The sequence below is a fragment of the Spermophilus citellus genome (assembly GCF_964194105.1).
Source record: "Spermophilus citellus genome assembly, chromosome: 6".
Classification (NCBI taxonomy): Eukaryota; Metazoa; Chordata; class Mammalia; order Rodentia; family Sciuridae; genus Spermophilus; species Spermophilus citellus.
The window spans coordinates 7799387-7827208 of record NC_138187.1 but is presented as its reverse complement, the minus strand read 5'-3'; the positions used below and the strand labels follow the sequence as shown (position 1 = coordinate 7827208).

Below are 27822 nucleotides of genomic sequence, written 5' to 3'. Positions count from 1 at the left end.
GGATGAGTCTATGGGTGGATAGGTGAATGGTGAAGAGGCAAATGAGATGGATGGAAGAAAGGATAGATGAGTATGTATGGGTGAATAGAAAGATGGACAGATAAGTCAGTGCAAATGAATGAATGGAAGGATGGATGACGGATGGTTGGGCAAGTGGAAGAATGGTAGATTAGATTGTAGCTGCCATGGCTTGAGCAGTCATTGAACTTTCCCCTCCCCCCATGCCACCTTGGGACCTCGCTGTCTATTTGACTGGCCTTATAATAAGCACATTAAAGTTTTTAGAGGCATTGTTGGAATCCGCTATGTAAGAATTGAGACTTCTTCATGTTGCAGTCAGCTGTTTCCCTTTTTAGGAGGGGACCCAGCTTTATTCCTGAGAGGTAGAAGTGGTGTGGCCTATTCTTCCTGTCTGAGGCTGCTGTAGCTGGCTGTCTTTTCATGTGTACAATTGGGATCAGAAATTAGTAAAAAACAAACCAAAAGAGTGTTAAGTAAATTGTTAGAGGAAGGAGGCATCCCAGTAAAATCAAGAGCAGTCAGGGCATATGTTGATACAATACAAAAATGTAGCCCATGGCTTTTTGAGGAGGAGTTGTTGAATATATCACAATGGAACCATCATGGTGAAGATTTAAAAAGAATAGAAAAGAACAGCCCAGGGACTCTGCCAGTTGGCATATTGCCATTGTGGACATTCGTATCTGGTTTGCTTAGTCCAAAGCCTTCAGTTCAGACAAAGATAGAGGAACAAAGCTTAGAGCAGAAAAAGCCATCAGGGGGAAAGTTACAAAAGGAGACTGCTACTAACAACTTTCTATCACCAGAGGGCGTAAGTGTCCAACCAACAGCGCCACCTCTACAGGAGACTGTTACTAACACCTTTCTATCACCAGAGGACATAAATGTCCAACTAAAAAGGCCACCTCCATATGCTGGGAGGCCCCCAACCCCCACAGTTGATAGTTCGGATCCTGAGACAGGATCTCAAGTATTAACATGCCCTGTATTTGAGGTAGGAGGGCAGCAAATTTACCATGCTTTAAATTTCAAAATAGTGAAGCAGCTAAAATAGGCTGTAACAACCTATGGTCCTCAAGCACCCTTCACTGTAAGCTTGGTCAAATCCATTAACAACTTGAACATGACGCCAGCAGATTGGGTTAATATGTGTAAAGCTGTGCTAAATCGAGGTCAATACCTGTTATGGAAGGTTGCCAATGAGGAATTTTGCAAGGAGACGGCTAGGCAAAATGGAGCAGCTGGTTATCCTCAGAGAAATCTAGATATGTTGTTAGGAAAGGGACCTTATGAGGATCAGCAGCAACAAATTGCGTATGATCCTGGCGTATATGCACAAATTGCTGTAGAGGCGGTTAGGGCATGGAAGACTTTACAAGGACATGGAGGTTTACAAGGTCAATTATCTAAGATAATACAAGGAGCTAATGAATCTTATGCTGAATTTGTAGATAGGCTTATTCAAACAGCTACCAGAGTTTTGGGGAATACAGAACAAGCAATGCCATTAATAAAAAAAACTGGCTTATGACCAAGGGAATCGTTGGTGCAGAGATATCATTAGACCATGGAAACATGAAGATTTAAACACATATATTAAATTATGTAGAGACATTAATAAACAAGAGCAAGTCGTGGCAGCTGCAGTAAAACAGGCTTTAGATGCCAGAGACATTAATGAACAAGGGCAAATTGTGGCAGCTGCAGTAAAACAGGCTTTAGATGCCAGGCCAAGAACATGCTACAATTGTGAACAAACAGGACATTTTAAAAGGAATTGCCCCATAGGAGGAGGGTTTAACAAAACTAGGTATCAAAGGAGTAGAATACCGGGTATTTGCCCACGATGCCGTAGAGGGAGACATTGGGCTAATGAATGCCATTCTCAAACCACTATAGAGGGTACTCCGTTATCAAAAAACGAACAAGGACCAGGTGTTTATCCACGATATCGTGGAGAAAGGCATCGGGCTCCATTGCCAAAAAATGGACAGGGGGGCCTAATGCTCCGGGGCCCCAAACCACAAATATACGGAGCACTGGAGGAACCCAGCAACCCCATCAGGGTAGTGCCCAGGACACATTGTCCATCAGATCCCTCATCAGACAAACCAGAGGGAGCGCAGGGTTGGACATCCGCGCCTCCGCCAGAGCAGTACTAACTCCAGAGATGGGAGTTCAAATCATTCCCACAGGGGTAAAAGGACCTCTTCCCAAAGGAACAGTAGGCTTATTATTGGGACGCAGCTCTTCTACTCTAAAAGGACTTATGATATAAGTCCTGGGGTAATTGATCCCAATTATGAAGGTGAAATAAAAATTATAGCCAGTTCTCCAAAGGGTATATCAGTAATTTCACCAGGAGATAGAATAGCACAGTTACTAATAATACCAAGCCTACATGATAAATTTTCCAGTTGTGCTGTAGAAAGAGGTTCCAAGGGATTAGGCTCCACAGGTGTAGATTGGGCTATGCTTTCTTTAAATTTAGATTCTCGCCCCATGCTAAAACTAAATATTCAAGGACATGAATTTAATTGGCTACTGGATACAGGTACAGACCTTAGCATCATATCTCGTCAAGAATGGCCAAAACATTGGCCATTACAACAAGCCGCTCAAACGCTTCGAGGCCTAGGAGTGGCGACTAATCCCCATAGAAGTGCAATGGTATTAGATTGGAAGGATCCTGAAGGATGTGAAGGAACTATACAGCCATATGTATTGGATTATCTTCCAATAAATTTATGGGGACGAGATGTCCTAGATCAATTAGGTTTGACATTAACAAATAACATCAATCAAAATGCACCCACTATTATGACTAGACAAGGTTTTAGGAAAGGAAAAAGATTAGAAAAACAAGAACAAGGTATAGCAGCACCAATACAAATAGATCAAGGAACAGACAGACATGGGTTGGATTTTTAGAAAGGGCCACTGAGACAATAAAAATTACATGGAAATCAGAAAGACCAGTATGGGTTCCTCAGTGGCCCCTGACTAAAGAAAAGAAACAAGCAGCCCATGATCTGGTCAAACAACAATTAGTGGAAGGACATAAACAACCTTCTGTATCTCCCCATAATACTCCCATTTTTTGTCATCAAAAAGAAATCTGGTAAATGGAGATTATTGCAAGATTTAAGAGCCATTAATAATGAGATGGTTATTATGGGACCTGCTCAATCGGGGATTCCTCAATTGTCTGCTTTGCCAAAAACTTGGTATGTTTTAGTTATAGATATTAAAGATTGTTTTTTTTTTTTTTTCAATTCCAATTCATCCTGAGGATAGTCCACGTTTTGCATTTACTATCCCTGCACTGAATCATGAAGGTCCTGATCAGAGATATGAATGGAAAGTACTCCCTCAAGGGATGGCTAACAGCCCAACTATGTGTCAAATTTATGTTAACAAAGTAATCCAGCCACTTAGAAATCAAAATCCTGAACTACAAATATTTCACTATATGGATGATGTATTATTAGCACACAAAACTAAAAACACATTGCTAGAATGTTTTGCCACACTTACAAACTTATTAAAAAATTATAATCTAGAGATAGCAATAGATAAAGTACAATTACATTTTCCAATTAATTATTTAGGAGTTCTATTATCCTCAACCATGGTCCGTCCACCAAAAATTCAAATACGAGTAGATCAACTCAAATCACTTAATGACTTTCAAAAGTTATTAGGAGACATAAACTGGATAAGGCCTTATCTAGGTATACCAACAGGAGAATTAGGACCTTTATTTGATATCCTAAAAGGTCCATCAGATCCAAATTCACCCCGAATGTTAACGCCTGAAGCAAGAAAGGCATTAAAAATCATTGAAACATATATGGAAACTATGCATTTGGATAGAATTAATATAAGTTTGCCTTTATTATTTATCGTACTACCAACAAAAAATATTCCTACAGAGTATTTTGGCAAGAAGGTCCATTATTATGGATACATTTATCTTATTCTCCTAACACTATTCTTACTAGGTATCCTGAGGCTGTAGGACAATTAATACTCAAAGGAATAAAAGCAGCAAAGGGAGTGTTTGGAATTTCTCCCAATAAAATTATTACTCCATATACTATGAATCAAATTGATGAGTTAGCTAATGAGTTAAATACTTGGGCAATAATCATGTGCAAATCTAATGTTTCATTTGATAACCACTTACATCTAATCCTTTATTGTCTTTTTGGTTATCGCATCCTGTAATTTTTCCAAAAATGACAAGAAAAACACCTATTATGAATGCTCCAAATATATTCACTGATGGGTCAAATAATGGTACAGCAGCAATAGTTACACCTGATCAAACTTTTACATTTTTAGTACCCAAACAATCAGCTCAAAAGGTAGAGCTTAATGCAGTATTACAAGCTTTTGTGATGTTTAAAGATTCTGTATTTAATTTATTTTCCGATAGTCAGTATATAGTTAATGTTATAGTATCCCTTGAAGATGCTGGTAGGATTTCCCCTTCCTCTACTGTTTTCTCTTTGCTTTCCACTATACAAAGTCTAGTCTGGGACAGAAAAGATCCATTCTTTATAGGACATATCAGGGCACATACAGGATTGCCTGGAGCCCTTAGTTTCTACACTAGAAGAAGCTATAAATTTTCATAGAAGGTTCCATGTCAATGCTAATACTTTACAAAAGCGTTTTAAAATAACTAAGGAACAAGCTAGACAAATAATAAAACAATGTCAAAATTGTGTGACCTTTTTACCACAAGTTAATCTTGGAGTCAATCCTAGAGGATTGATACCTAACCATATTTGGCAGATGGACGTCACACACTTGCCAGAATTTGGAAAATTAAAATATTTGCATGTTACAGTTGATACTTCTTCTGGATTTTTGATGGGCTCCCTTCATGCTGGAGAAAAAACTAAAGATGTTATAGCTCATTGCTTACAAAATTTTGCCACTGTGGGCGTTCCAAAACAGTTAAAAACAGATAATGCCCCTGGTTATACTTCTACCTCTTTTAAACAATTTTGCTCATCATTTGGCATTACTCATATAACAGGAATCCCATACAATCCACAGGGACAAGGCATAGTTGAAAGAGCTCATCAAACTATTAAAATGCACTTATTAAAGCAAAAAGATGGAATTGGAAAGGGGTATATATTCCCCAAAGATAAACTTAAAATAACCCTTTTTACTCTAAACTTTTTAAATTTGGATTCATCAGGACTTAGTGCTGCGGAAAGGCATACGTGTCCAAAAAATGTACATAAGCCAAGGTACTTTGGAAAGATATTCTAACAGGACAATGGAAAGGTCCTGACCCAGTAATTGTCTGGAGTCGGGGGTCTGTTTGTATGTTTCCACAGGAAGAACACCAGCCGATTTGGATTCCGGAGAGATTAAAGTCCTGACCCAGTGATTGTCTGGAGTCGGGGGCCTGTTTGTGTGAGAGGCTTGTGGGAAGCCGGTGGTGGCAGTTGGGCTCTGAGGGTTTTTCCTGAAGAGCTGTTTTGTTTGGCCTGTGTGGTTCTAAAAATAAAGTTCGTTTCTTTTGACAAGTGGCTCCTGAATTGTGCCCAGCCAGACTGCGGCATTACTCTTAGGTCAAATTAGGGAACTATTAGTCCCTCCTGCGCTCATTCTGTTTAAAGCTATAGTTCATGTTCTGATATCCAATTGTAAGCAGGATTTTCTCACAATAACATTTTTTTAAATTACACAAGTATTATCTAATATGCTCAGAAAATTTTCAAACACAAACATGAAATAGACAACTACCCTATCCTGTTCCCCTCGCCAGAGATTTTCTTCCCAAGTACACCAATGAATTTTATTCTTAGGGAATTTATGTGTGTAAATGTGCAGATACAAACATAAATATGTACAGATAAATGTGTCACTTTGTGCACATCTTTAGAATCACATATATGTGCCGTCACTTTTTCACTGACTACTTCTCAGAAATTGAGTGGCAGTTACAAAAGCAGCTCTGAACTAATATGATTGCAACTGGATGTGGGTCAGTCAGAAAGGCTGTCATAGCAGAAATCCATGACGTGAGGCACATCCTCACCTGGAACGTTCTGTGAAATGCAGACCAGGCAGGCCACAGCTTTTCCTTGGACTAGAATCCTGTTCTTCTCCCAGATCAGAAACTCTGCTGTATCCCTTGTGCTTTCTAGTTTTGAAGTGAGTAGGTACCCATAGCAGCAAGAGTTAAGGGCCATGTCAAGCCTGGTCTTGGCTGTCTTGCCCACTCCTCACTTCACCTCCACTTTTAAAACCACCTGCCTTTATGGAGGGTTTCACAAGTATTCCAGCTGTGTTTTGGAGGAACTGTCCTCTTGCTTTCTTTTTTGTACTGGGGATTGAACCCAGGGGTGCTTAACCACTGAGCCACATCCCTAGCCTTTTTTTTTTTTTTTTTTTTTAAGAGAGAATTTTTTAAAATTATTTTTTTTAGTTCTCGGCGGACACAACATCTTTGGTTTTTTTGTATGTGGTGCTGAGGATTGAACCCAGGCTGCACGCATGCTACCACTTGAGCCACATCCCCAGCCCTCCCTAGCCTTTTTCTACTTTTTATTTTTTTACTTTTATTTTGAGACAGGGTCTCACTGAGTTGCTGGGGACCTCAGTAAGTTGCTGAGGCTGGCCTCCCTTGAACTTGTGTCCCTCATGCCTCAGCCTCCCTAGTCTATGGGATTATAGGTATCTTGTAATTGTAACACACTGAAGCTCTGGCAAACGTATACAGGGACTCCAGGCATGGGCCTGTGATACCCTGTTCTCTGGCTGCTTGTATTCTGGGCCCACCAGTGTGGTTTACAGAGGGATAGGTTGCAACACTGGTGTGGCAAGGCAGTCAGGAAGAGGATACATAGAGGTTATGTAGGGGTGGATTGAGATATGTCACCTGATCATGTGAGGTAGCTTTGCAGTTTGTGAGGCCCCAGGATGAGAAGCACATGAAGATTGGATGGGTGGAAAAATGGACAGCCATTTGCCCAAGTGCAGAATAATGGTTTTAATGGGCTGGGAGAAGAGCTTGTGCCAGGGAATTTGCCAGAGTAGGGGGAACACAGCATGTTTCCCGTAAACAGCAGACATCTCCTGGTCAAAAAAGTTGTGAATGTCCAGAGCCACAGCCTTACTTGGGTCCTGGGTGACAGCATGGGAGCCTCTGTTCCTACATAGTGCCCCTTAGGGGGCCCTTTCTTATGTGTATTGATCCAGAGGCATCAGCACTTCTTCCCAACTCTTTTCCCAGAGCCACCACAGTACGTTACAAAGGGAGGAACCTGCGGATCAAAGCACCCATGTGCCGGGCCCTGAAGAAGCTCTGTGATCCTGATGGTAGGTGACCAGGGGAAGGCCGGGACACCTGTAGCTCAGTTGTTTTGTTGTTTGGTAACAGCCTGAGCTAAGAATGTTTTCTGCCGAATAGTTCTGTGCCTGGTCCAGCTGAATCCCAGTACTGCAGATAGATAGTTTATCCATTTGAAATGCAGTGCCTCCACTCAGTAGATCAAGTTTAGCTCAGAAGCCATGGCAGTATCAAGACAGAGGGCTCTGAGCTATTTGGAGCAGATCTTTTGTGGCCTTTGTGCATGTGTGTGAGTGGCTTCATTAGCTGCTCCCTTGCTGGGCTTCCTCTGCCTTCCTTGCCTCTGGTCCCAAGGCAGTCTGTCCACAGCGCTCTGATTCTGTTGTTTTTTTGCGGGGGGGGGGGGGGGTAAAAGCACTTTACTTTCTGCCTTGAGGTTGATCTGCTCTGGACTTTCATTGTCTCTCCCTTTTGCAGGCCTCAGTGATGAAGAGGACCAGAAGCCAGTACGTCTGCCCCTGAAAGTCCCTGTAGAGCTACAACCACGGAACAACCATGCCTGGGCACGAGTGCAGAGCCTTGCCCAGAACCCACGCCTTAGGTAATGTGGCCTTCAGCCTGAGGAGGGTCCCTGTAGTCTGGACAGGAATAAAGGGTACTGTGTGGGTTTTCCTCAGGGAGTTGATGCAAGGAGCAAGTTTCACCTTAGTGTTCTGGCGTCACTTGAGGACAGGGTGTGGGTGTGATGTTGCCACAGTGGTGGTCTGATGGGGGCCCTGCAGGTGCTGAGCTTGGCCAGGGTTCTCAGGAGTGTGAATGATAAGAGAAAGTCTTGGCCAGAGGGCAAGTGGCCGCAGAACCTTCCTCTCCTCTCTGTCCCATAAAGCCCCTACTGCTTCTCTCTCTCTGGCTTCCCAAATTGGTGTCTGCTGTGTGCACAAGGAACTGCTGTAGGGATGGGCTGTTTTAAACATTTTTTTTTAAATTGAGGTAGATTCACAATGTAAAATAAACCATCAGCCACCTTGAAGTTTACAGTCACATGGCATTTGGTACATTCTCAGTGTTGTGGAATTTCCACCCGTCTGTCCAGAACATCTTCCTCACCTCAGGGCCCAGTGCCACTAAGGGTCCCCTCCAGTGCTTGTGCTCCTAGTTCCTTCCAGTCTACAGATACTGCGCCAGTGGAGTCTGCAGAAACCAGCTGCTCACACTGGGCGAGCTCTGGCACTGTTGGTGCCTTGTCCCCATCCATGTGGTGTTTATTTCCTTAGGATTGGTGAGGGCTGGCCACTCCAACCCTGAAATCCTGAAGGCACCCACAGTTCCCACACAGTGCACCCCAGGCAATGATGGGAGCAGTGCCATACCTGGTGACACTTCCTCAGTGATTGTGGGAATCTGTATTAGCTCAGTTGATAGGGCTGATCTTTAGGAGAAGGAACCTGGGTCCTATTGGTGCCCTCCCTGACCCTGACAAGGCCCTGCCCCTTCTGATTTTGGCTTCATGTTGTGGCAGCCTCCCTTCTTTGTCTCTTAGGATGATTGTGGAGTTGCATCGGAAGGTGTCCAGCCTTATCGAGTTCTTGAAGCAGAAGTGGGCACTCCAGGAAGTGCGAGTTGTATCTTTTCACAACTAAACAAACCTTCCAGCCTCTACAGCTCCTCCTATTTGGGAATGGGGTCTCACTTCCTAGTCTTTCTTATTACAACAGGACCCTGTAGGAGCCCTTTGCCACTGGGGTTTGGGTATAGAGCCCTACTTGTCCCCTCCTTGCTGTGGTGGCATTTGGGCACACTAGCTCTCCACATTGTGACTGGCCAGCCATCTGCCCATATGGTGTGGTGGAAGGACCTGTGCCAGCAGGGTGGGTGACGTGACACAGGTACAGCCCCACCTGTGTTGTTGGCTGGCTCTGACCCTCCCTGTTCCCTATGTACAGTGCGCATCAGAGGTATGAATTTCTTTTTTTTTTTTTTTTTATTGATTGTTCAACACATTACAGAGTTCATGGTATATCATCTTTCATACATTAGACTCAATTGGGTTTTGAACTCCCATTTTTACCCCAAATACAGATTGCAGAATCACAACTATTACATACTCACATTATTACATAATGGCATATTAGTGACTGTTGTATTCTGCTACCTTTCCTATCCCCTACTATCCCCCCCAGAGGTATGAATTTCTCAGAGACCCTATACCGTGGGCCAACGTTATCTGTCTATGGCTTGAGGAAAGTCCCTAGGTCAGGGGTAAGGGCATATCTGAGCCCCTGTGATGCCAAGGAGCAGATATGGCTTCTGGCAGGGGCCCTTACCCCACACCTGGCGAGCAATATAACCATAGCGTTGCTGGCAGGGTTGCTCCTTGACAGTGTACCCAGCGGAAGACTCTCGAGGAGCGGCAGCTCCCGGACACCAGCGCCCTGCAGACACAGGAGAAGGTGGCGCTGCACCTGTTCCCTGGCGAGAACTGCACGCTGACGCCATTGCCTGGTGTGGCCCGTGTGGTGCACTCCAAGGCCTTCTGCACGGTGCACTGGCAGGAGGGTGGCCGGTGCAAGCAGAGCACCAAAGATGCCCATTCGCTACCCCCAGCCCAGATCCTGGGCATCCAGAGTGGGCAGGGAACAGCCCGGGGCCAGGTGAAGTGCCCAAGGGGTGGCACTGAGGGTAAGGGCGGTGGGCGGCCCCCTCCTGCCATCGATGTGTTGCAGAGTTCTGGAGAGAGTTCCCCTGAAAGTGCCCCTGGGGAGGGGGCCACCCCAAGTCTGAGCAGCCTGGACGCTCCTGACAGGCCTCCCCCTGGGCATCAGGACTCCGGGCCAAGTCTCGAGAAGACCCCTGCAGCAGCTCCTGCAGAGGGCGGGGATGGCCTCATCAGAGAGCCGGGGGCCCTGCCGTGTGCCTGCGGCCAGCTCCCAGACCTGGAGGATGAGCTGTCTCTCCTTGACCCCTTACCCCGCTACCTGAAGTCCTGTCAGGACCTCATCGTCCCGGAACAGTGCCGCTGCACGGACACGCGGCCTGGGAGAGATCATCCTCTTCCTGGCAGGGCGGCCTCCCCTGAGGCTTTCACCCCCAACAGCAGGGAGGCTCCTGACCTCACCTCCCCTGGCCCAGACCCTCAGCCTGGCCCTAGCCCTGGGCTTCCCCTGGATGTTTGCACTAAAGACCCAGCAGATGTACCTTCAGAGGAGCCCCAACAGAAGGGAAGCCCTACAGAGCCTCTGACATCTCAGGGACAGCCTGCCACCAGGCCCCCAAAAGAGGTCCCTGCCAGCCAGCTAGCCCAGCAGCTGCGCGAGGAGGGCTGGAGCCTGCAGACGTCTGAGAGCCTCACACTGGCTGAAGTCTACCTCATGATGGGCAAGCCAAGCAAGCTGCAGCTGGAGTATGACTGGCTGGCTGTGCTAGGCCCTGAGAGCCGGGCCACCCGCCCCTGTCCCCCGGTCCCCCATGAGCAGCGCCTCCTGAACTGCCTCCTGAGGCTCATCTCCACGGAGGTCAACCCCAAGCTGGTAAGTGGGTCAGTGTGGCCCTTCAGGAAGTGTACCCGGGCCTTGACCAGACCTGGTCATGAAGGTGGCTGCAGCTTGAGCAGTGAGGTGACTCCTGGTTAGACCCAATGTCAGGGCTGTTGGGGGTGAGTGAGTTGTGACCAGATGGATTATGAGTTCATACAGGTTTGGCTTTACATGGAGAGAAGTGACATGGTTGAGGAACCTAGGGGAGGAGGAAGCACAAGGTGTGGAGCATGGTGGGCAAGAAGCTCAGCAGAGGCACTCACATTAGGGCCTGCCAGCAGCTCAGCATCACCTGGAACTTAGACATGCAGCTTCCAGAATAGCACCGAAGACTGTAGGGATAACCCCAGGTGACTCTATGGAATACAGGTGTAGAGAAGACTGGCCTGTGGCTCACTGAGATTGGAGACCTTGGGTCAGAGATGGGGGCCTGTCCTGTGGCTTTCCATCCTACTGCAACTCCTTCCCTAGTAGAGCTGTGATAAGTGCCCCACGAGGCCCAAGACACGGGAGATTGGCAGAGTTGGGAGAAGTAAGGCAAAGGAGACAGGCCCTGGGACTGGTGGTGCTGTGGGAGCTATGGCTGTGTAAATCTTTTCTTCCTGTGACTCAGAAGGGTTCTGTAGTCGTCTTACACTGGCTTTTTACTGTGGGTGTTTTAAAAGGAGTGTTCTCTTCCACTGCCCAGTACCTCCTCCCTGCAGCTGGGCCCTGCTCAGAGTGGGTGAAACCTTTCCCTGCACTGAGGTCCACCTGCCCATTCTCACCACTCACGCAAGCACTGGAGACATACAGGGGCTCTCCCAAGCAGGGGAGCAGTAGCTTTCATTATTTATCTGGCTGGTGATTTGTACTTTTGTTTCTCTTTTGGTTTCTTTTTTTCCTTTTCTTTCTTTTCTTTTTTTTTTTTTTTTTTTTTTTTTTTTGGATCAGTGAGTTTTTGAGAAACTGGCCAGCTGCTGAGTGATTTTGGGGATGCCAAGGTCAGGTGTCTTTGACACCCCGACCTTTGCCATCATGGAAATCAGGCTCTGATCCCTGCACCATCTTCCAAATTCTCAAGGGTGTACTCACACCTCCTTGGGGCACTCACATCAAAGTTATTTTTTATTTATTTATTTTTTTTTTGTGCTGAGTTTGGACATTTTTGGCCAATTTCTGTCCAGGCTCCAGAAGCAAACGCCACATCCACGGCATCCGTGAGGCCTGCCCAGGAGGAGCAGTCAACAACCCCCCCAGGGAAGGTGGTGACCATCAGTTCCCGGAGTCCCCGCTGCCCTCGAAACCAGTCTGCCCTCCGCAGCAGCAAGACCTTCCCATCTGGTGCTGCACCTTGCTCCCCAGGTGAGGGTCATGGTGGCTTGACAGGGTCAAGGACTGTGCTGAAGCTAAAGGCACAGGTGTCTGAGGCTGCCCTACTGTCTGGTCAGCCATGGTCCAGTGATCGGCATGGAGGGTGAATGTGGAAGCCTGTCATAAATGGCCTGAGTCATGGGGTCCTGGAGCTGCCAAGAATCAGAGGACGAGATGACTTTTGGCAATGTGGATACTTGGGGGCTCTTGCATTATAAAGCCCTAGAAGCAGCTATGTCATACTGAGTTGGTGGTTCATGGCCTCTGAGGAGAGTTGGTTCTTTCTAAACCTATGTGGACTGTTTTTCTTTGCATGTAAGACATTAGAATAAAGATTCTGGTTAAGGAACATGCCAGCAATTGAACAGTCTTGAAAAAAAGACAAGAGTAACCTACCACAGTGGACCCTGCCCCAGCCATAACTAGGAAATAAATTTTTTTTTTGCTGGTGCTGGGGATGGAACCCAGGGCCTTATGCATGTTAGGCAGGTGCTCTACCACTGAGCTGTACCTCCAGCTCCAGGTAGCTAATTAATAAATTCTGTCTCTGCATGTATTAGACCCCAAGGTGAGCATAATGCATGTCCTGGGCATCAGTACTACTTGGTTAAGCCTGTGGTGTTTTATAAGTAAGCTGATTATTGCAGCTGGAGTGGTGGATTCCACATGAGTGCCTGAGGGGAGAAGTATGAATGCTCTCAGGTGCCCTTTCCTGCCCTGGCAGAGCTGGGTATCTCGGATGAGTGTGGGCTGTATTCACTCCTCTAGCCTAGGAGAAGCCGTGCAACTCTTCCCAGGATTGATCCAGGAGTGGCCAGGGAGTCAGCGACTGCCCTGGAGTAAGGACTGGAGTGCTTCTGTTTGTCCTAAGCCCTTAAGTCCTTCTCACACTTCAGCATAAAGGGTGTTGTCATGGATACCGTAGGCAGATGCCTGCCTAGTACCTGTGTTCTGACAGTGGTGTGCATCCTGGAAGAGACAAGTTTGCCTCACTCCCTGGGGAGTTGGCATCAGGTTAGACAAGATGTGGGCATACAAGGGCATACCAAAAAATACAGTGACTTTTCAGCTGAACTGAGTGTCCTGGTGTGTTAGCAGTTCTCCAGGATTATTTTCCATTCACAGAATGTCATTGTTTTTATATTTTCTCTGATTTACTGTGTTGCCAGTGACCTGCCTGAAGAAGATTATTTCCTGCCAGGTACAGTGGTACATATCTGTAATCCCAGCTACTTAGGGAGGCTGAGGCAAGAGGATCACAAGTCCCAGGCCAGCCTTGAGAACTTATTGAGACCCTATCTCAAAATGAAATAGAAAGGGCTGGTGATGTGGTTCAATGGTAGAGCAGCCTGGATTTCATCCTTAGAACAAAGGGGAAAACAGAAGTCCCATTTCCTTGAGAGTCTCACTTGGTGGTCTTTTTTTTTTTTTTTTTTTTTTTTTTTTTTTTTTTGTGGGGTGGGGTGAGGGTTGGATGGGGAAGGTGTTTTGTTTTGTTTGTACCTTAGATTGAACTCAGGAGTACTTTATCACTGAGCCACATTTACAGCCCTTTTATTTTGACAAAGGGTCTGGCTAAGTTGCCCTTGAGCCCCCCCTGCCTCAGCCTCACAGGTGGCCAGGATTAAGGCATAACCCCTGCTAGGGCATCCTGGTGGTCTTTGAGCAGACCTGGGCTGCTGCTGAGTTGGGGCACAGTCTCCTGCAGATGCTTGTTTTATTACTCTTCACCTCTTTCTGTTTCCCTCTGGAAGGTGCTGCAAAAGCCAACCTTCCCTGCAGATAGGCATGTTCCCTGATGAGGGCCAGCTGGTAGTTGACCCAGCCTGTCCTGCCTCCTGCTCTTCTACTTGTAAATTTCTTAGTTCTGTGTCCTCTTTAATTGTCTCTTTCTGGATGGAGAACACTTACAGAGTAGTGGGGCTGCAGTTCTGAAACCTACCCTGATGCTTCATGAGCCCAGACTGTGGACTCTTGAGTTCATCAGTGCAGTCTCACAGTCTTGTTAATAGAGAGTAAGGGGCGGGGCCTGGCCAAGAATGCAGAAGGGTGCATTCCCGGGAGAGCACTTTTTAAATAGTGTTTTCTGTCCTATTCTGGATCTGTTTTCCATAAAATTAGAGATTAGATCAGGGGTCAGCAGATGACAGTGTATAACCCAAATCCACCCATTGACCCCCTTTGGTAAATTGGCATGTTGGCTCTCGGATCATTCTGCCACTTTGGGTTTGTTTGGGATTCCCTAAAGGTGCTGCTAGTTCTGAGAAGTCCACCAAGTGTTGACCATTTGTGGCATGCTTGTCCTCTAGGAGGCCTATGGTTTCCTCATTGGGGAAAAAAACCTCCATGAGCAAGAAGGGCCATGTTTCCAGGGATGAGATGCAGGCAGCTGAAGAGCCGTTGCAGAATTCCTTCCAGGTTTTCTACCCAACAGAACTCCCTTCACTCTGGAGAGGTTATATGGGAGAGTGTTGGCATGTGGCTTTCCCTTCTCCTTTCCAGGTTTAAGGAACCCCCCAAGGCCCCTCTTGGTGGCTGGTCCCTCCAGTACAGGAAGCAGTGACTCAGATGGTGGCCTCTTTGCTGTCCCAACGACTTTGCCACCCAACAGCCGACATGGGAAGCTCTTCTCCCCCAGCAAAGAAACAGAGCTGACGTTCCGGCAGCACCTAAACTCCATCAGTGTGAGTGCTGGGCCGGGCGCCTGCGTGCCAGGCCGGGCCGCCATGCCATGGAGGGCACATCCTCAGGGCTGGTGTGCTGTCTCCCTTACAGATGCAGTCAGACTTCTTTTTGCCAAAGCCCAGGAAACTGCGGAACCGGCACCTGCGGAAGCCATTGGTGGTCCAGGTGAGTACATCCTGCCCCTGGCTCTGCTGCTGGCCCAGCTAGCCAGCACACACTGGGTTTCTTCTGTGACTTAGGATTTCAGGGTGTAAAATAGGGGAAATCACTGCTGCTTCTTTTCCTTATGAATGGGAAAAGTAAAAGCAAAAATAGTGAATTTAATGGTGCCTATAAGTAAAGGTAGTCTTTGAATTGCATTGAAAATTATGAGCAGAAAAGACAAAAGTTCTGGGGTCCAGGTTCTAAGAACGTCTGAGCTGGGTTGGAAGTCTTGGAGGACTTCCCAGGACATGATGAGAGACACTGAGCTGGTGCCAGCAGTCAGCAAGGAGTGGATTGATTGGCCTGGCCTCCGCCAGAGTGCTGGGTGGAGGGAGTGCTGGGTGGACCTTCCAGGGCCACATTCAAGCTCCAGCAAACAGGGCAGAAGGGAAGCTGCAAATATGAAATAATTATGGCCTTAGAAATTCATGGGGGGATTAATAGGTTTCCTTTTGTTAGACTGTTAGACATCTTTTTCTCTCTTGAGATTAGTTCTTTTAGAAGTAAGAATTGCGCAAAAGATCTTAGGAAGGAAGATGCCCATGGTTTATTTTATTTCTCTTCACCTCTGCTTTGGGTTCATACTAACATTTAATTTTTGTATTTTAATCCTTTTCTCTGGCAGTGGTGGGAAAGTCCCCGATTGGGCATGAGCTTCATGGCCGTTGAGTGCAGGGCTCAGTACCACCTCTCGTGGACTAAGTCCAGCCTGCTGTTTCTTATTTAAGACAGATTTATTCGTGACTACACATTCTGTAGTGTTTACCCATTTAAGGAGCACACTTGAGTGCACTTCAGTGTTCTTTCAGTGTGTTTATGGATAGGCACAGCCACCACTGCCTACTCCAGAGCATTTTCATCACCCGGAGGAAACCCAGTACCTCTGAGTGTTCCCCGGCTCCCTGCAGCTCCTGGCACCTAGATTTCACTGTCTGTTCTGAGCATTTCCTAACAACTGATCATATTCATGCTTTTTAACATTTTTGCAAGTAAAGCTTTATTGACACACGTTCTGTGATTCATTTCAGTCCTGCCTGTTGCTACTTTCCCAGTACAAGGGCAGGGTCAAGTATGGGCTAAAGTCTAAATATTTCCTGCTTGGCCCTTTTCAGAAACAGTCTTGTCTAGCACTGGGCCAGGCTTTGGAGCAGTGGGCACAGAGCATGTGTTGGGTTGTGCGTGAGTCCTTGGCATGGCGCTGCTGTCTCCGGCCGCACCTGCCCTCTGATCTTTGCCAAAACCAGTGCCAGGTAGATCTTTGGGTGAGGAGAGGCTTTATATGACCCAAGTTTTCTGTGCACCAGCAGAGAATGGCAGCTGTGCCATTCTCTCTGGGCTGAGGTGTCTCGGGACACTTTTGGGTTGACAGTTTGTTTTGTTGTTGTTGTTGTTGTTGTTTTTCCTGTCCTGAGGGTTGGCTCTAGTGGCATCTACCACTGAGCTACATCCCCAACCCTTTTTATTTTGTATTTTGAGACAGGGTCACTAAGTTGCCTAGGCTGACCTCTACTTGTGACTCTCCTGCCTTAGCCTCCAATGCTCTCTGTGAATGTTCTGTGGCCACTGCCAGTTTGGGTGGGTGATGACTTTCTGGGGACTATTGTCACAGAGAGGTACCCACAGGAGGAGCCCTGTGAAGAGGCGTTGGGTGCCCCTTCTCCCCTCTTGCCATGGCTGCATGGAAGCCAGCTCAGGCTCTGTCTCATCCTGTACCTGGGACTGTAACAAGTGTGTGTCATGGGGGACACCCACCTAATTCAGAGGGGCTTTCTGCACACAGGGCAGGTCATGCGGCACTCCTTGTTTTTGCTAGTGAAGGTCCAGTTCCCTGGGAGGACCTACTGTTCTGGGACACGGGGCCCCCAAAATGTGAAAGCCTCAGACTGCCCCAGGCATCCTTGTGACATCTATGGACGCTTAGCTCCCTCTTACTTGGATTCCTTAGTTACCCAGTTTGGGGAGTGATCTCTTTCAGCATTGGAGTCTTACCGCCTTGATAATTTACATTTTCTCTTCAGAGAACGCTGCTCCCCAGACCATCTGAAAATCAGTCCCACAATGTGTGCTCTTTCTCCATCTTGTCCAACTCTCCTGTTGCTGGTAAGAGCTGGGGCCTCTCTGGGCCCGCTTTCCCTCGTCTTCTTCTGAGTGTGGCCTTGCCTGGAGACGGCACTCTACCTCACATTTCTAGTGTTCTGTGTGGGTTCCATTGGCACAGGCCTGTCAGGCCAGCTGCAGTAGCTGGCAGGGCAGAGGCCTCTGGTGGGTGCATCCTTGGGGATGGGCTCAGCTGGCCTTGTTGGCACCTTTGCTCAGTCAGTTCATTGGCGCAACAAGGCACTTTGTGGAGTAGTGGTGTTCTTGGGGTCTGTGGATTGTGCCCTTGTATGTCAGTGACTGCAGTGAGGGGGCTGGCGCTTTGCAGTCCTCTTACACCCTGAGAATTTTTCAGTGAAGCCCCTGTTCTGTGGACAGAACTGGTCTTTTTTACATTTCATGTGTACTTGCAAGTCCCATCATCTTCCAATTGCTTTCTCATGCTAACTTTTAAACTGTAGAAGACCTAGCAAAGTACAACCAAATGATAGTGGCAGAGTGTCAGTCCAAGGTCTGATGCGTTGGCCACCCCTGAGGTGCCCATAGCTCATTTAAGGGGATGACATAAGATCTAGCTGTGTCTGTAGAGGGCATAGGCAGGCCAGGATGATGTATCTGACTCTGTCTTCCCCCTTACAGGGAGAGGCTCATTCCGGCCCATCCAGTCATCTTTGACCAAAGCAGCTCTGTCTCGGCCAATTGTGCCCAAGGTCCTTCCACCCCAGGCCACAAATCACTTGGCCAGTAAGTCTGCAACCTACATGGTGACAGCACTGTGTGAGGTTCCTCAGTAACGTTTTTGTCACAAGGCATTTTATTCTTTTTTCTCTCCAAACCTTGATGTTTCCTTACCCTTCAAAGGGAGCCATTGGCTCTTGCATCCAAGTGAGGTATGAGGGAGAGGCTCTCCTGAGCTTTCTCCTCATGCCTTGTGGAGACACAGAACAGAGGTGTGATCTCCTGCTCCTGTTTCCAGGTGCGGTTGACTTGGCAGCCCAGAGTGCAGGCATTATCCCTGGGAGCCCCCTGCCGGTCTTGGCTACCGAGGGCTTGTCTGGCATCTCTCCACTCTCTTCAGATGAGGTAACAGCCACCGCCCCGGGCCAGGACTCCAGTGGACCCCAGCAGAATGGAGACCCCGTTCCCCCTGTGGGGGTGAGTGTGTTCACAAGTGCTGCTCAGCATTGCAACCAGCATCTTAAGTAGAAGCAGGACATGGGGCTGGGTTCTGGCTGAGAGGCTGGAGAAGTCACTGTGCCAGGGAGTGTGTGTGTGCCATGGAGCGTAGGCCAGGAGAGGCAGGCCTCAGGGGTTGCTGTGTGACACTTAAGGATACACAGCTCAGACATACATGGCAAGGTAGCTCTGAGCCACACCCAAGTTGGATGACAGCCAACTCGAGACCTCCCTGTGCTGGCATCACAAGCACTTGATGCATTGGAGGAGAGTGGTCTTTATGGCCCTCCCTCCTGATTGTTCTGGAGCTCTAGTTTCCTGGCCTACTTGGGAGCTGCCTGAGGAGGGCAGGTAGGTCAACCCTGTGGAGCTCTAAGGAGCCCAGCCTGCTTGAGATTTTAAGCTGATTTCTTAATGAGCCTTGAGTTTGCTTTTTGAAACATCAGTTTTAATTGCAGCACTCATGGCCTGACAGTGTCTGTGCAGCACTCCAGTCTGAAGCACAACTTGTCATTGGCACCTGGGGTGCTAGGAGGCCCAGGAGCCTAAACCGATCTGTGGAGCATAGCCAGGCTAGCGCTAGCCTATGGGTAAGCCACTTACCAGCCTGTCTCGTGTTCCTGCAGGGCACAAGGGACCCATTCCTCAGCATCCCCTCTAGGCCAGAGCAGGAGCCAACAACAGACAGCTTCCAGGTAGAGTATGCATCAGGGCTAAGTGACAGACACACTGTGGAGCTCAGTGACTTCTCCTTTTGCCCACCTTGCCTGCTGCCTTGTGAATGGCAGGCTAACTCCCAATTCTGTCTACTCAGATCTGGCTTCCGGGCCAGGGAGGAGGGGGTTGTCTGATGGTGACTGCCCACCTGGCAACCACTTACCACCTGTGTGTCCACAGTTGAGCTGTGGGCTGTGATCGAAGCAGGGCCTGGCCACCTCAGCCTGACCTCCTGGCTTGGGCACTGCTAGCACCCTGCACTATTGCCCAACTGAACCTTAGGTTGTGCTTGTCTTTTTGTTTGGGTTCTGAGTGGCCCCTTGTGTCTGAACAATGCCTACCTCTCAGCAGGGTTCGTCTGTTCTCTCCTTAACCGAGCTGCCCAAGACTCCTCCCCAGAATGGCCTCTGTACCCCTCTGCGCTCAGAGGGCTCCAGCGCCCGACTCTCCCCGCCCAACGTCTCCGCATTACTGGACATCTCCCTGCCTGGCCCCCCTGAGGATGTGCTCTCACAGGGGGAGCCTGCCACGCAGATCAGCGACTCCATCATCGAGATTGCCATCAGCTCTGGCCAGTATGGTGAGAGCAAGCAGCCTCGTCATCCTTTCTAGAATCCAGTTCCCACCAGCCCAGGCAATCAGACTTGCTTTGAGGGGTCTGGCTCTGCCCCCACCTACTTGCCAGACTTGCTGGGAACATTCCAGTCCAGCTATCATTCTTGAGCATCAGGTTTCTGCAGCCTACAGGAGTTGCTGTGCCTTCAGGGAAGGTGCATGTAGAACTTTAGGCTGCTAGTGGTCTGGTAGGATTGCTCCTGACCTTGAGATGAGAGCCAGAGGGCCCCTGAGGCCCACTGCAGTCCAGGGGTCCAAAGGAGTCCTTTCCTGGTTAATTGTGATCCTGGCAGACAGTTCAGGAAGTAGCTGGATTTTTGTGTCAAGGCTTCAGTCCTCCCTCTGTAGAGCAGTGGTCCTGGTGGCTGTGGTGTGTCCCTTGCTGATATGACTTAGGTGCAGGTTCAGACAAGGTGAGTTCAAAGCCCCCCAGCGTGTCTGACCAAGGCTGATGCAGGCGTTATGGAGAGGGTATATGCTAAGCTCTGGGCACAGGGCTTGGCCCTGTGACGGTGGATGCTGCTGTTGCTCTCCTGAATCATGTCCTTTCTGCATCACAAAGCCACCCTGAAGATTCTGTGGTCCTTGCCTACTGACTCTTATTGACCATGCTGGTGTCTTGGGTCTCCTCTGTTCAGCAGTGCACAGCCACTCTCTCCTGCTGCCTCCTTGCCTGTGAGTTAGGAAAGCATCTTTGACCCTGGATTTTGGTTCACAGGTGAAGGAGTCCCTCTTTCTCCAGCAAAACTGAATGGCAGTGACAGTTCCAAGAGTCTTCCCTCCCCATCCAGTAGTCCTCAGACCAATTGGATTGCCTCTCCCACCCATGACCCCCAGTGGTACCCCAGTGACTCCACAGACTCCTCGCTCAGCAGCTTGTTTGGTGAGTATCTAGGAAACGATCTGCTTTCTCAGGCCAGCAGGGATTGGAGTCAGGAAGGTGCTGTGTTCTCACACATGAGGCATGAGTGAGGTGGGAAGTACATAGCTTCTCAGTGTCCGCTCACCATGAGCTTTGACAGGTGTGTGCACCTGGTGGCCCACAGCCTGTTGGAGGCTGAGCACTCTTTGTGTTCTTAGTGGCCCCTTTAGTCCAGCCTACCCGCCCCTCCACTCCCCATTGGGCCTCCTGCCAGTCTTGGCTGAGGTCAGAAGAATTTGGCCGTCTTTGAACTCTCAGCTTCTCTCTCTGTGTGCTCCGTAACATATTCTGAAGTGGATGTTGCCATCTTGCAGCATGGTGTCAACCACACATGAGAGCGTCACAGGATGTGTCTGCCCTCCCCCGATCTGTTTGCTCCCTGGGTTCCAGTACCAGTTAGAGGGAAGGAGCATGCATGCAGGGAAAGATACACGTGATGCCCTTGCCTTCGATGGAGGAGCTTCTGTAGCACATCTGGGATTAGTCCTCTGGAGGCTTTAGACAATGTGAGCCCAAGGGGGGGGGGGGGTGGCCATCTTGACAGCAACCCGGAGCAGGGCATGTTGTGCACACAGTGAACTTGGTTGGTCCTGACTGTGGACACAACTGCGGGGGGGGGAGGGGGCTCTGGGTTTGGGAGTGCAGAGGAGCCAGCACCCCATGATAGGTTCCTGTTGTCTTCAGTAACAGTACAGAGTCAAGTACAAATCCTGACAGTTGAGAACTGCCTTTGTGCCTGTTGTAAGGTTCTGACATAAAGGGTCAAAAGTTTTGTGTGTGTTGGAGGATCTGAGACAGTGCAGCACTGGGGACCCTGGCAAAGGACAGTCGTATTTGGCTCTTAGGTCATTATAAGATAAGCTAGTCCATAGGCTGTAGTTGTGGCTCAGTGGTAGAGTGCTTGCCTGGCATGTGTAAAGCGCTGAGTTCGATTCTCAGCACCATATGTAAATAAACATAAATAAATAAAGGTACACCAACTTAATATTAAAAAAAGAAAAGCTAGTCTAGCAAGAGCACAGCCCTTTGCGTAAGTATGCAGGTGGAGGCCCACAGGGGACCTGGCTTGGTGGCCAGCCAGCCCTTATGTTCATTTCCTATATTCTGTGTTATCCTTGGTCTTCTCCCTGCAGCCAGCTTCATCTCCCCAGAAAAGAGTCGGAAGATGCTGCCGACTCCTGTTGGAGCTAACAGTGGCACTTCCTTGCTTGGTCCCAGTTTGTTGGATGGCAACTCACGGGACTCATTTGTGTCCAGATCCCTGGCTGATGTTGCGGAGGTAAGTGTGCTGCCGTGAACCTGAGCTTTACTGCCCGGCCCCAGTTCCTTCCTGAGACTGGCAATTAAAGACTGCTTGCCAAGCAGTGACAGACGGAGAGTTTTCAGGCTTCAGACCCAAGTCACCACTGGTGCCTGGAGGGCCTGGGAAGCCTAGGCCAGTGCAGAGTGGGTCTCTAAAGGCAGGTGGAGTTGGCTTGCATCTCATCATGCCTTTCCTAAGTGGTGTGACTTCAGGCTGCCTCAGCTTCCTGATGTGGGTATGGGACCATCAGATCCTGTCCTGGCAGCAGGGGACCTTTGAGTAGCATGTCCTATGCTGTGTCTCGGCTGCAGCCCAGTGGAGCTTGGGATTGGGTTCTGTAGAAGGGCTCCACCTTTCCCTGCCCGTACCCCTCCCAAGTTCAGGCCATGATAGCTTGGGTCACATTAAGGCAGGCATCTGATGTGAAAGTTAGAATCCATTCATGACTCTTTTTCAGCCAGTGCAGTGTCCCTCTGTCTGGCTAGGGTGTTGCACATTGTTTGTGTGTCTGCAGAGGCAGAGCTGGTGGAAGGAGTAAAGACAGGTGATTTGGGGCTGGGTTGGAGCTCAGTGGTAGAGTGCTTGCCTAGCACACGTGAGGCCCTGGGTTCAATCCTCAGCACCACATAAAACTGAAATAAAGATATTGTGTCCACCTACAACTAAAAAAAAATTTTAAAAAAAGAAAAAGAGAGACAGGTGATTTTAAGGTGAAAGGCACAGAGCCACAAGTGCCGCAAGAGAGACTTGGTCAAAGCAGATAACAGAAAAGGGGTGGATCCTAATCCAGAGTGCCCCTTGGGTGGGTTAGTCCTGTTGTTGACCTCCTGGAGCAGACTGGTGTCTGCATGTCATGCCTCAGCATGTTCCGAGGTCTCTGTGGGCAGACATACATGTGAGGGGGGAACCTTAGGTCAACAAACACAGAGGTGTTTCCCATAGACTCCTTGGCATCTCTCCCTGACTGGACTCTTGAGATGGTAAACTTTTGGGAAGCTTTGAAGAATTCTGAGCCAAATCATGATGTGATTGGAAACTTCAACCAATGAGAACATAAACAGAATAATGTAATGAATCTCCCTCACAGAACATGTAGCATTTCTTAAACCAATGTGGCCATAGAATCTTTATTTACAAAACACTCTGTAGTACAAATGTCCCATAAGAAACTTATCTTTTCTCCTCCTCATGTTGGTGTGGACACTGTAAATCCTTGGCTCTATGAGGATGGCTCTGCAGAAACACTTGGGAGTTATAATGCTGAACCCGGGTCTGGAGTCACTGTGCCCCTTGGTCAGATTCTTTGGTGATGCAGTGCCACACAACAGAGCCACATGGAGCACCGTCCTTAGTGAGTTGTGTCATCATACTTGCAGAAACAGCCAGTGAGTGTTTAGCAAAAGGGTATTCCTTGAGAACCCTGCTTCAGAACACCACTGCATTTGGACAAGCCCTCGTTGTCCAGAAGTTGATCTAAAACACCTGTGGGGGAATGGTCTGATATGGGATTTCAGTAAAGGACGGAGTGAGAAATTTATTGGGAGAGGTAAAGTTGGCATGGCCGTGTGTTGAAGAGGACAGAAGCTGGTGCCAAGTGCCTGGGGGAGGGGCTCACTATTTGCTCTACTTTTCGAAACAAATTTCAGTTTGTTCATGAGAAGTTTAAAATTCAGTGGATGCAGTAGCTCTTCTTGGAACCCCAGAAAGTTTTCTCAATCATTTACTAATCGTGCAATTTGTTAACGAGTATCTATTCACAGTCTGCTCTGTGCAGATACTGCTACAGTCCCCTGTGCTCAGGAGGAGTCTGCCCCACTGGCAAAGGCAGACAGCAAACCACGGGGGCTGTCAAGCCCACATTTTGCCCCCAGGATAAAATCCTAGTCCTTGAATCCCTGCCAGAGTCCTGCATCCTCCCTAATCTGCCGCCCTCTGTCTTGCCGCTCTGTGTCAAGTCCACTGTCTTTCTTGTATTTCTTGAACAGCCTGTACATACCTGGGGTCTTGCACTTGCAGTTTCTGCGGATGGAAATGTTCTTTCCTCACACCTTCTTGTGACTTACTCCCACATTTGTCAACTGTGACGCCTTGGAGAGTCCTCCTCTGACTCCACCCCCAAGACAGGCTCTCTCCCCTGCTCTGCCTTCCAGCTCCTCCTCAATTTCTGCCTTCCATGGTGTACTGTTTGCTATCTGTGGACTCTCTCCACCATGTCTCAGGAGGGAGGGGCTGCCAGCAGCCAGATATACCCAGTTCCCACTGGGTTCTCCAGGGAAACTTGCAGGAAGCAAATTTTCAGACCACAGAGGGACAGCAATCTAGGTTTCCACTGATGTCCACTCTTGGCTGCTAGTTGCTGCCATTTCAGATAGCAGGCCACAGTCCTCTGATTTGGTCTGCCTTTGTTCCCTCTCCTATAGGTGGTGGATTCCCAGCTGGTGTGCATGATGAATGAGAACAGCATTGATTACATATCTCGGTTCAATGACCTGGCCCAAGAGCTGTCCATCACTGATCCTGGCCGCCGAGAGGTTCTGTTCGACAGTGGTGGAGGCGGCCCCCCTGTTGGTGACCTCTCCCAGTGACCGCACCTTATGGCAGAGGAATCCTGAAGCCACAGAGGAGGGCTTACTGGGCTGGCTGTGCTCATTTGTGGCAGACAAAACCCTCTTCAAACTACAGAGAAAGCAAGTCAAGTCCAGAATCTCTAGAAGATAGTCACAGGGGCACATCTGTACTCTAGGATGTGCATCATGTGGGAACAGCTGGTCACAGGCCTATCCTAACAAACGGAAGCTTTGACATCCCGGGAGGCTAGAACCAACCCTGAGAATGGTTGATATCAGAGACTGCTGTGGTGTGGGAATGGTTCCTTGCCTTCCTGAGGCCCATGCTAGTCTGAGTGGGGATATCCTGTACTGTGCCTCCACTGTGGTGCTGGGCAGTCCAGAGCTTGCATTTCAGAAGGGTTGTGCGTTGGTATGGTTATTGTGTGTTGGGAAATTGCTGCTGCAATCTCTGATGCTCCTTCACCCCACTTGGCTCCTCTGTGATAGTGTTGAAGGGGACTGTTGGCACAGCTCAGGCTCCTGCTTGGTGGTGTCTGCACCCCAAGACTGATGACAGGGCAGGGTGGGGGGTGTCCCAGGACAGCATATCCAGTGCCATCTCCCCAGAACACTGACCCTTTCCTTCTGCTTCCCCTGTCCGGAGGATTTGTTCTGACTGGTGTAATAGGAAGGGGGAAAGGAATCATGTCTGAACGCAGGTTTTGTGTACGTTTTGTAGGACTTTGTTAAGCTGGTTGAAAATGTTTTTCTTGTGTTTTAAGAATTAGGAGACACAGACAAGAAAGAACAGAGTCCTTTGTGTAGCTGGTTTCCTCCTCGTGTCCCCCTGCAAGTTCCTTCCAGGTGATCTGAGATGTCCTTTACCTTTACAGGACCGATACCCCAGGCACTAACATGACTGCAGGCCAGACTTCACTAATGGGTCTTGGAGCTTCTCCCGAGGTTCTGTTAGGCACCTGAGGCCAATCTGCCTAATTGGAGGACATCCTGTTTGTTCTTCAGAGGCTCCTCCTCCTCTTGCTGACATTGTCACAGGATGTCCCCCATACATTAAGTCCCTTGGCATGCCTTTGCACTGAGGCCCCAAGTTTCTTCTTCCTAATTAAGGGGACCTGAGCAGGATTTGGATTTATCTAAGAGCTCACCACCCTGTGATCTTCTGGTGACTCCCTCCTGGATCCACACAGAGGCTAGTGGGTATTTCTGGAGGTAGCCTAGCATCTGTTCTTTCCCTAGGATGGAGCTAACAAGGCTCCTCTGCCTTCTCACCTTCAGGAAATACAAGCTTATAAACCACCCTTCAGCCATATGTGGTGTGGCATGGTGCTGGGCAAGTGAGGCCTATGTTGCCCTCACTTGGTTACCCTTCACCCAGCAGCCCTTTCTGACCCACCTCCTTCCATCTCTGCTCCTGACTCTCCTTTTCCCCAACTTGTCCAGTGGCCCTCTAGGCCAGCCCTGACCCCCATTGGTCTCTCCCCATCTGTAGTAAAAAAGGGAGCCAATGTGTGGAGGGGAAGGATAGACCTTTGGTGTGGACATTCTCCATCCTGTGGTCTCACCAGCTGCTGCAGCGGTACTGGACTGCAGGCACCAGTGGAAGACACAGAGGGACATCCTCCCCCTCCCCTTCCCAGGTTCCTCCTGGCACTGGTGCCTGTGAAGAGGCCTCTTGCCTCCAGAGCCTGACAGAGCCTGTGCTTTGGCCCCTGCTCTATGAGTTGAGAAGGGGAATGTGGTATTTGGTCAGCGGTGTTTGAACACTTGGTTGCATGTGGTGTTCCATGTGTCTTCTTCCTGAATTCAGCACCTTGCTGAGCTGAGATCAGTATGTCTCTCTGGGTCTGTACTACAGGTGAGGACCCAAGGCTGTGCCTGATCTGCCATTGGAGGTGGTAGAATCCATTAAGCATTGTGTTAGCAGCATGCTGGCCAACCCTTCCCTAACTGCTTCCCCTGTAGAGTACCTTGAGACACCACACCCTTTGTCCTACCTGTAAAAGGAGCAGAACTATGGAGATTAGGATCCACTTCTGTAGGCTTTTGGTGTAGCAGCACTACCCAGTTGTGTAGACTGCATTTGGGAGCCCCGAATACAGCACTTGTCACCCAGTGGCAGGCAGGTTAGGGGGTGGAGTGGACTAACTGTCCTTTCTGAAATGAAGCTGATGGGATTCCAGAGAATTCTGCAGCTTCGCTAGCATTTGCTTACTGGGTTAAGGGGGAATTGTCGTTCATAGCAGAGAAAGTGGAGGCCTTTTCTCCCATCCCAAACATTTATGTTAGGCAGCTGCTAAAAGACTAGCAGAGAAGCCTTCTAGGCCCTGCATCTTCCAATGGAGTAGTGGTAGTCCAGTATCTAAGATCAGTTTCTTAGAAAAATCTTTCCCTGATCCTGCTGATGCCTGGGAACTTCGTGCTGCTCTGTCTTTTCTAAAGATGAAGAGAAAGTACCTCTGCTATCAAGGAAGTTGGTGTTTGGCCTCATTCTTTACTGTGACTATAGAATAATGAGCTTTCTGCCCTTGAGAAGATGCTTGAAGCTTGTGCTTCTTTCTAAACCTTGTAGGGGTTAGGGTGCTTGCTCAGGGAGTGGGGATCTTCGGGGACCTTTCTTCAGGCTGTTGATCTGCTTCCCGTACCTGCAGGTTCTTAGCATGGGACTCCTGGAGTTTTGTCTGTTTTTTCATTCTTACGGGAGGTCCTTTTTAGTTTGAAGATCACACCTTTGAGTCCAAACTTGCTCTACAAGACACTGGAAAAACAAGTGAGGAGGGGAATAGTTATATCTGCTTCTTGAACACTAAGGTCTGTTAGATGTATCTGTGAGGAAATACAGCAGTTTGTCTTATGGGGGAAAAACGGAAAGGTGAAACAAAAAAACAAACCCACAGTACACTTTCCCAGCTGTCCAGCTCGCCACATCTCCCAGTAACTTGTCATGTGAGGTCATTCAGGTCTTGGAAGCACTGCGCCAACCCACCCACCCCTGTGTTACCGTCATAGGGAATCACTGGCTGCAGCACATGGCCTGGGGCGCACAATCAGTGCTGTTTGCTTTAATAATTGTTAAGCCATATCATCCAAGGTTTCTGGCTTGTTTGAGATGTGAATTTGTTTTATAGATTATAAATATACAGTGTATGTATAAAGCAGAATGCCTGTCCTTCCTGGTTATTTTTTGTACTATATTGTAAATTATATTATTTATTCTTTACCAATTTTGGGAATAAAAGGTGTTTTGGTTATTTAATATAATAAAAACTGTTAAACTCCTGTTTAAATTTCCGGTTCAACTTGTAAAT

The 27822-nt window shown here is 48.4% G+C and overlaps 1 protein-coding gene across 8 annotated transcripts in view; it reads left to right on the top strand.

Annotated features, from left to right (window-relative positions):
- The window catches only part of CRAMP1 (cramped chromatin regulator homolog 1), a 60238-nt gene extending 32437 nt beyond the window's left edge, over window positions 1-27801 (top strand). For 7 of the 8 annotated variants that reach the window (XM_081298522.1, XM_081298518.1, XM_081298521.1 and 4 more), the window contains 15 exons: window positions 7286-7371; window positions 7820-7943; window positions 8883-8964; window positions 9733-10869; window positions 12042-12219; window positions 14731-14912; window positions 15004-15078; window positions 17136-17217; window positions 17854-17958; window positions 18191-18369; window positions 19017-19085; window positions 19456-19687; window positions 20441-20605; window positions 21778-21923; window positions 24368-27801. In XM_081298522.1, the coding sequence (XP_081154648.1) occupies window positions 7286-7371; window positions 7820-7943; window positions 8883-8964; window positions 9733-10869; window positions 12042-12219; window positions 14731-14912; window positions 15004-15078; window positions 17136-17217; window positions 17854-17958; window positions 18191-18369; window positions 19017-19085; window positions 19456-19687; window positions 20441-20605; window positions 21778-21923; window positions 24368-24532 (3007 nt within the window). In that variant the 3' untranslated portion in view covers window positions 24533-27801. The remainder of the gene's footprint in view (window positions 1-7285; window positions 7372-7819; window positions 7944-8882; window positions 8965-9732; window positions 10870-12041; window positions 12220-14730; window positions 14913-15003; window positions 15079-17135; window positions 17218-17853; window positions 17959-18190; window positions 18370-19016; window positions 19086-19455; window positions 19688-20440; window positions 20606-21777; window positions 21924-24367) is intronic. The other variant, XM_081298517.1, reaches the window with a different exon arrangement.
- Window positions 27802-27822: the final 21 nt, after the last annotated feature.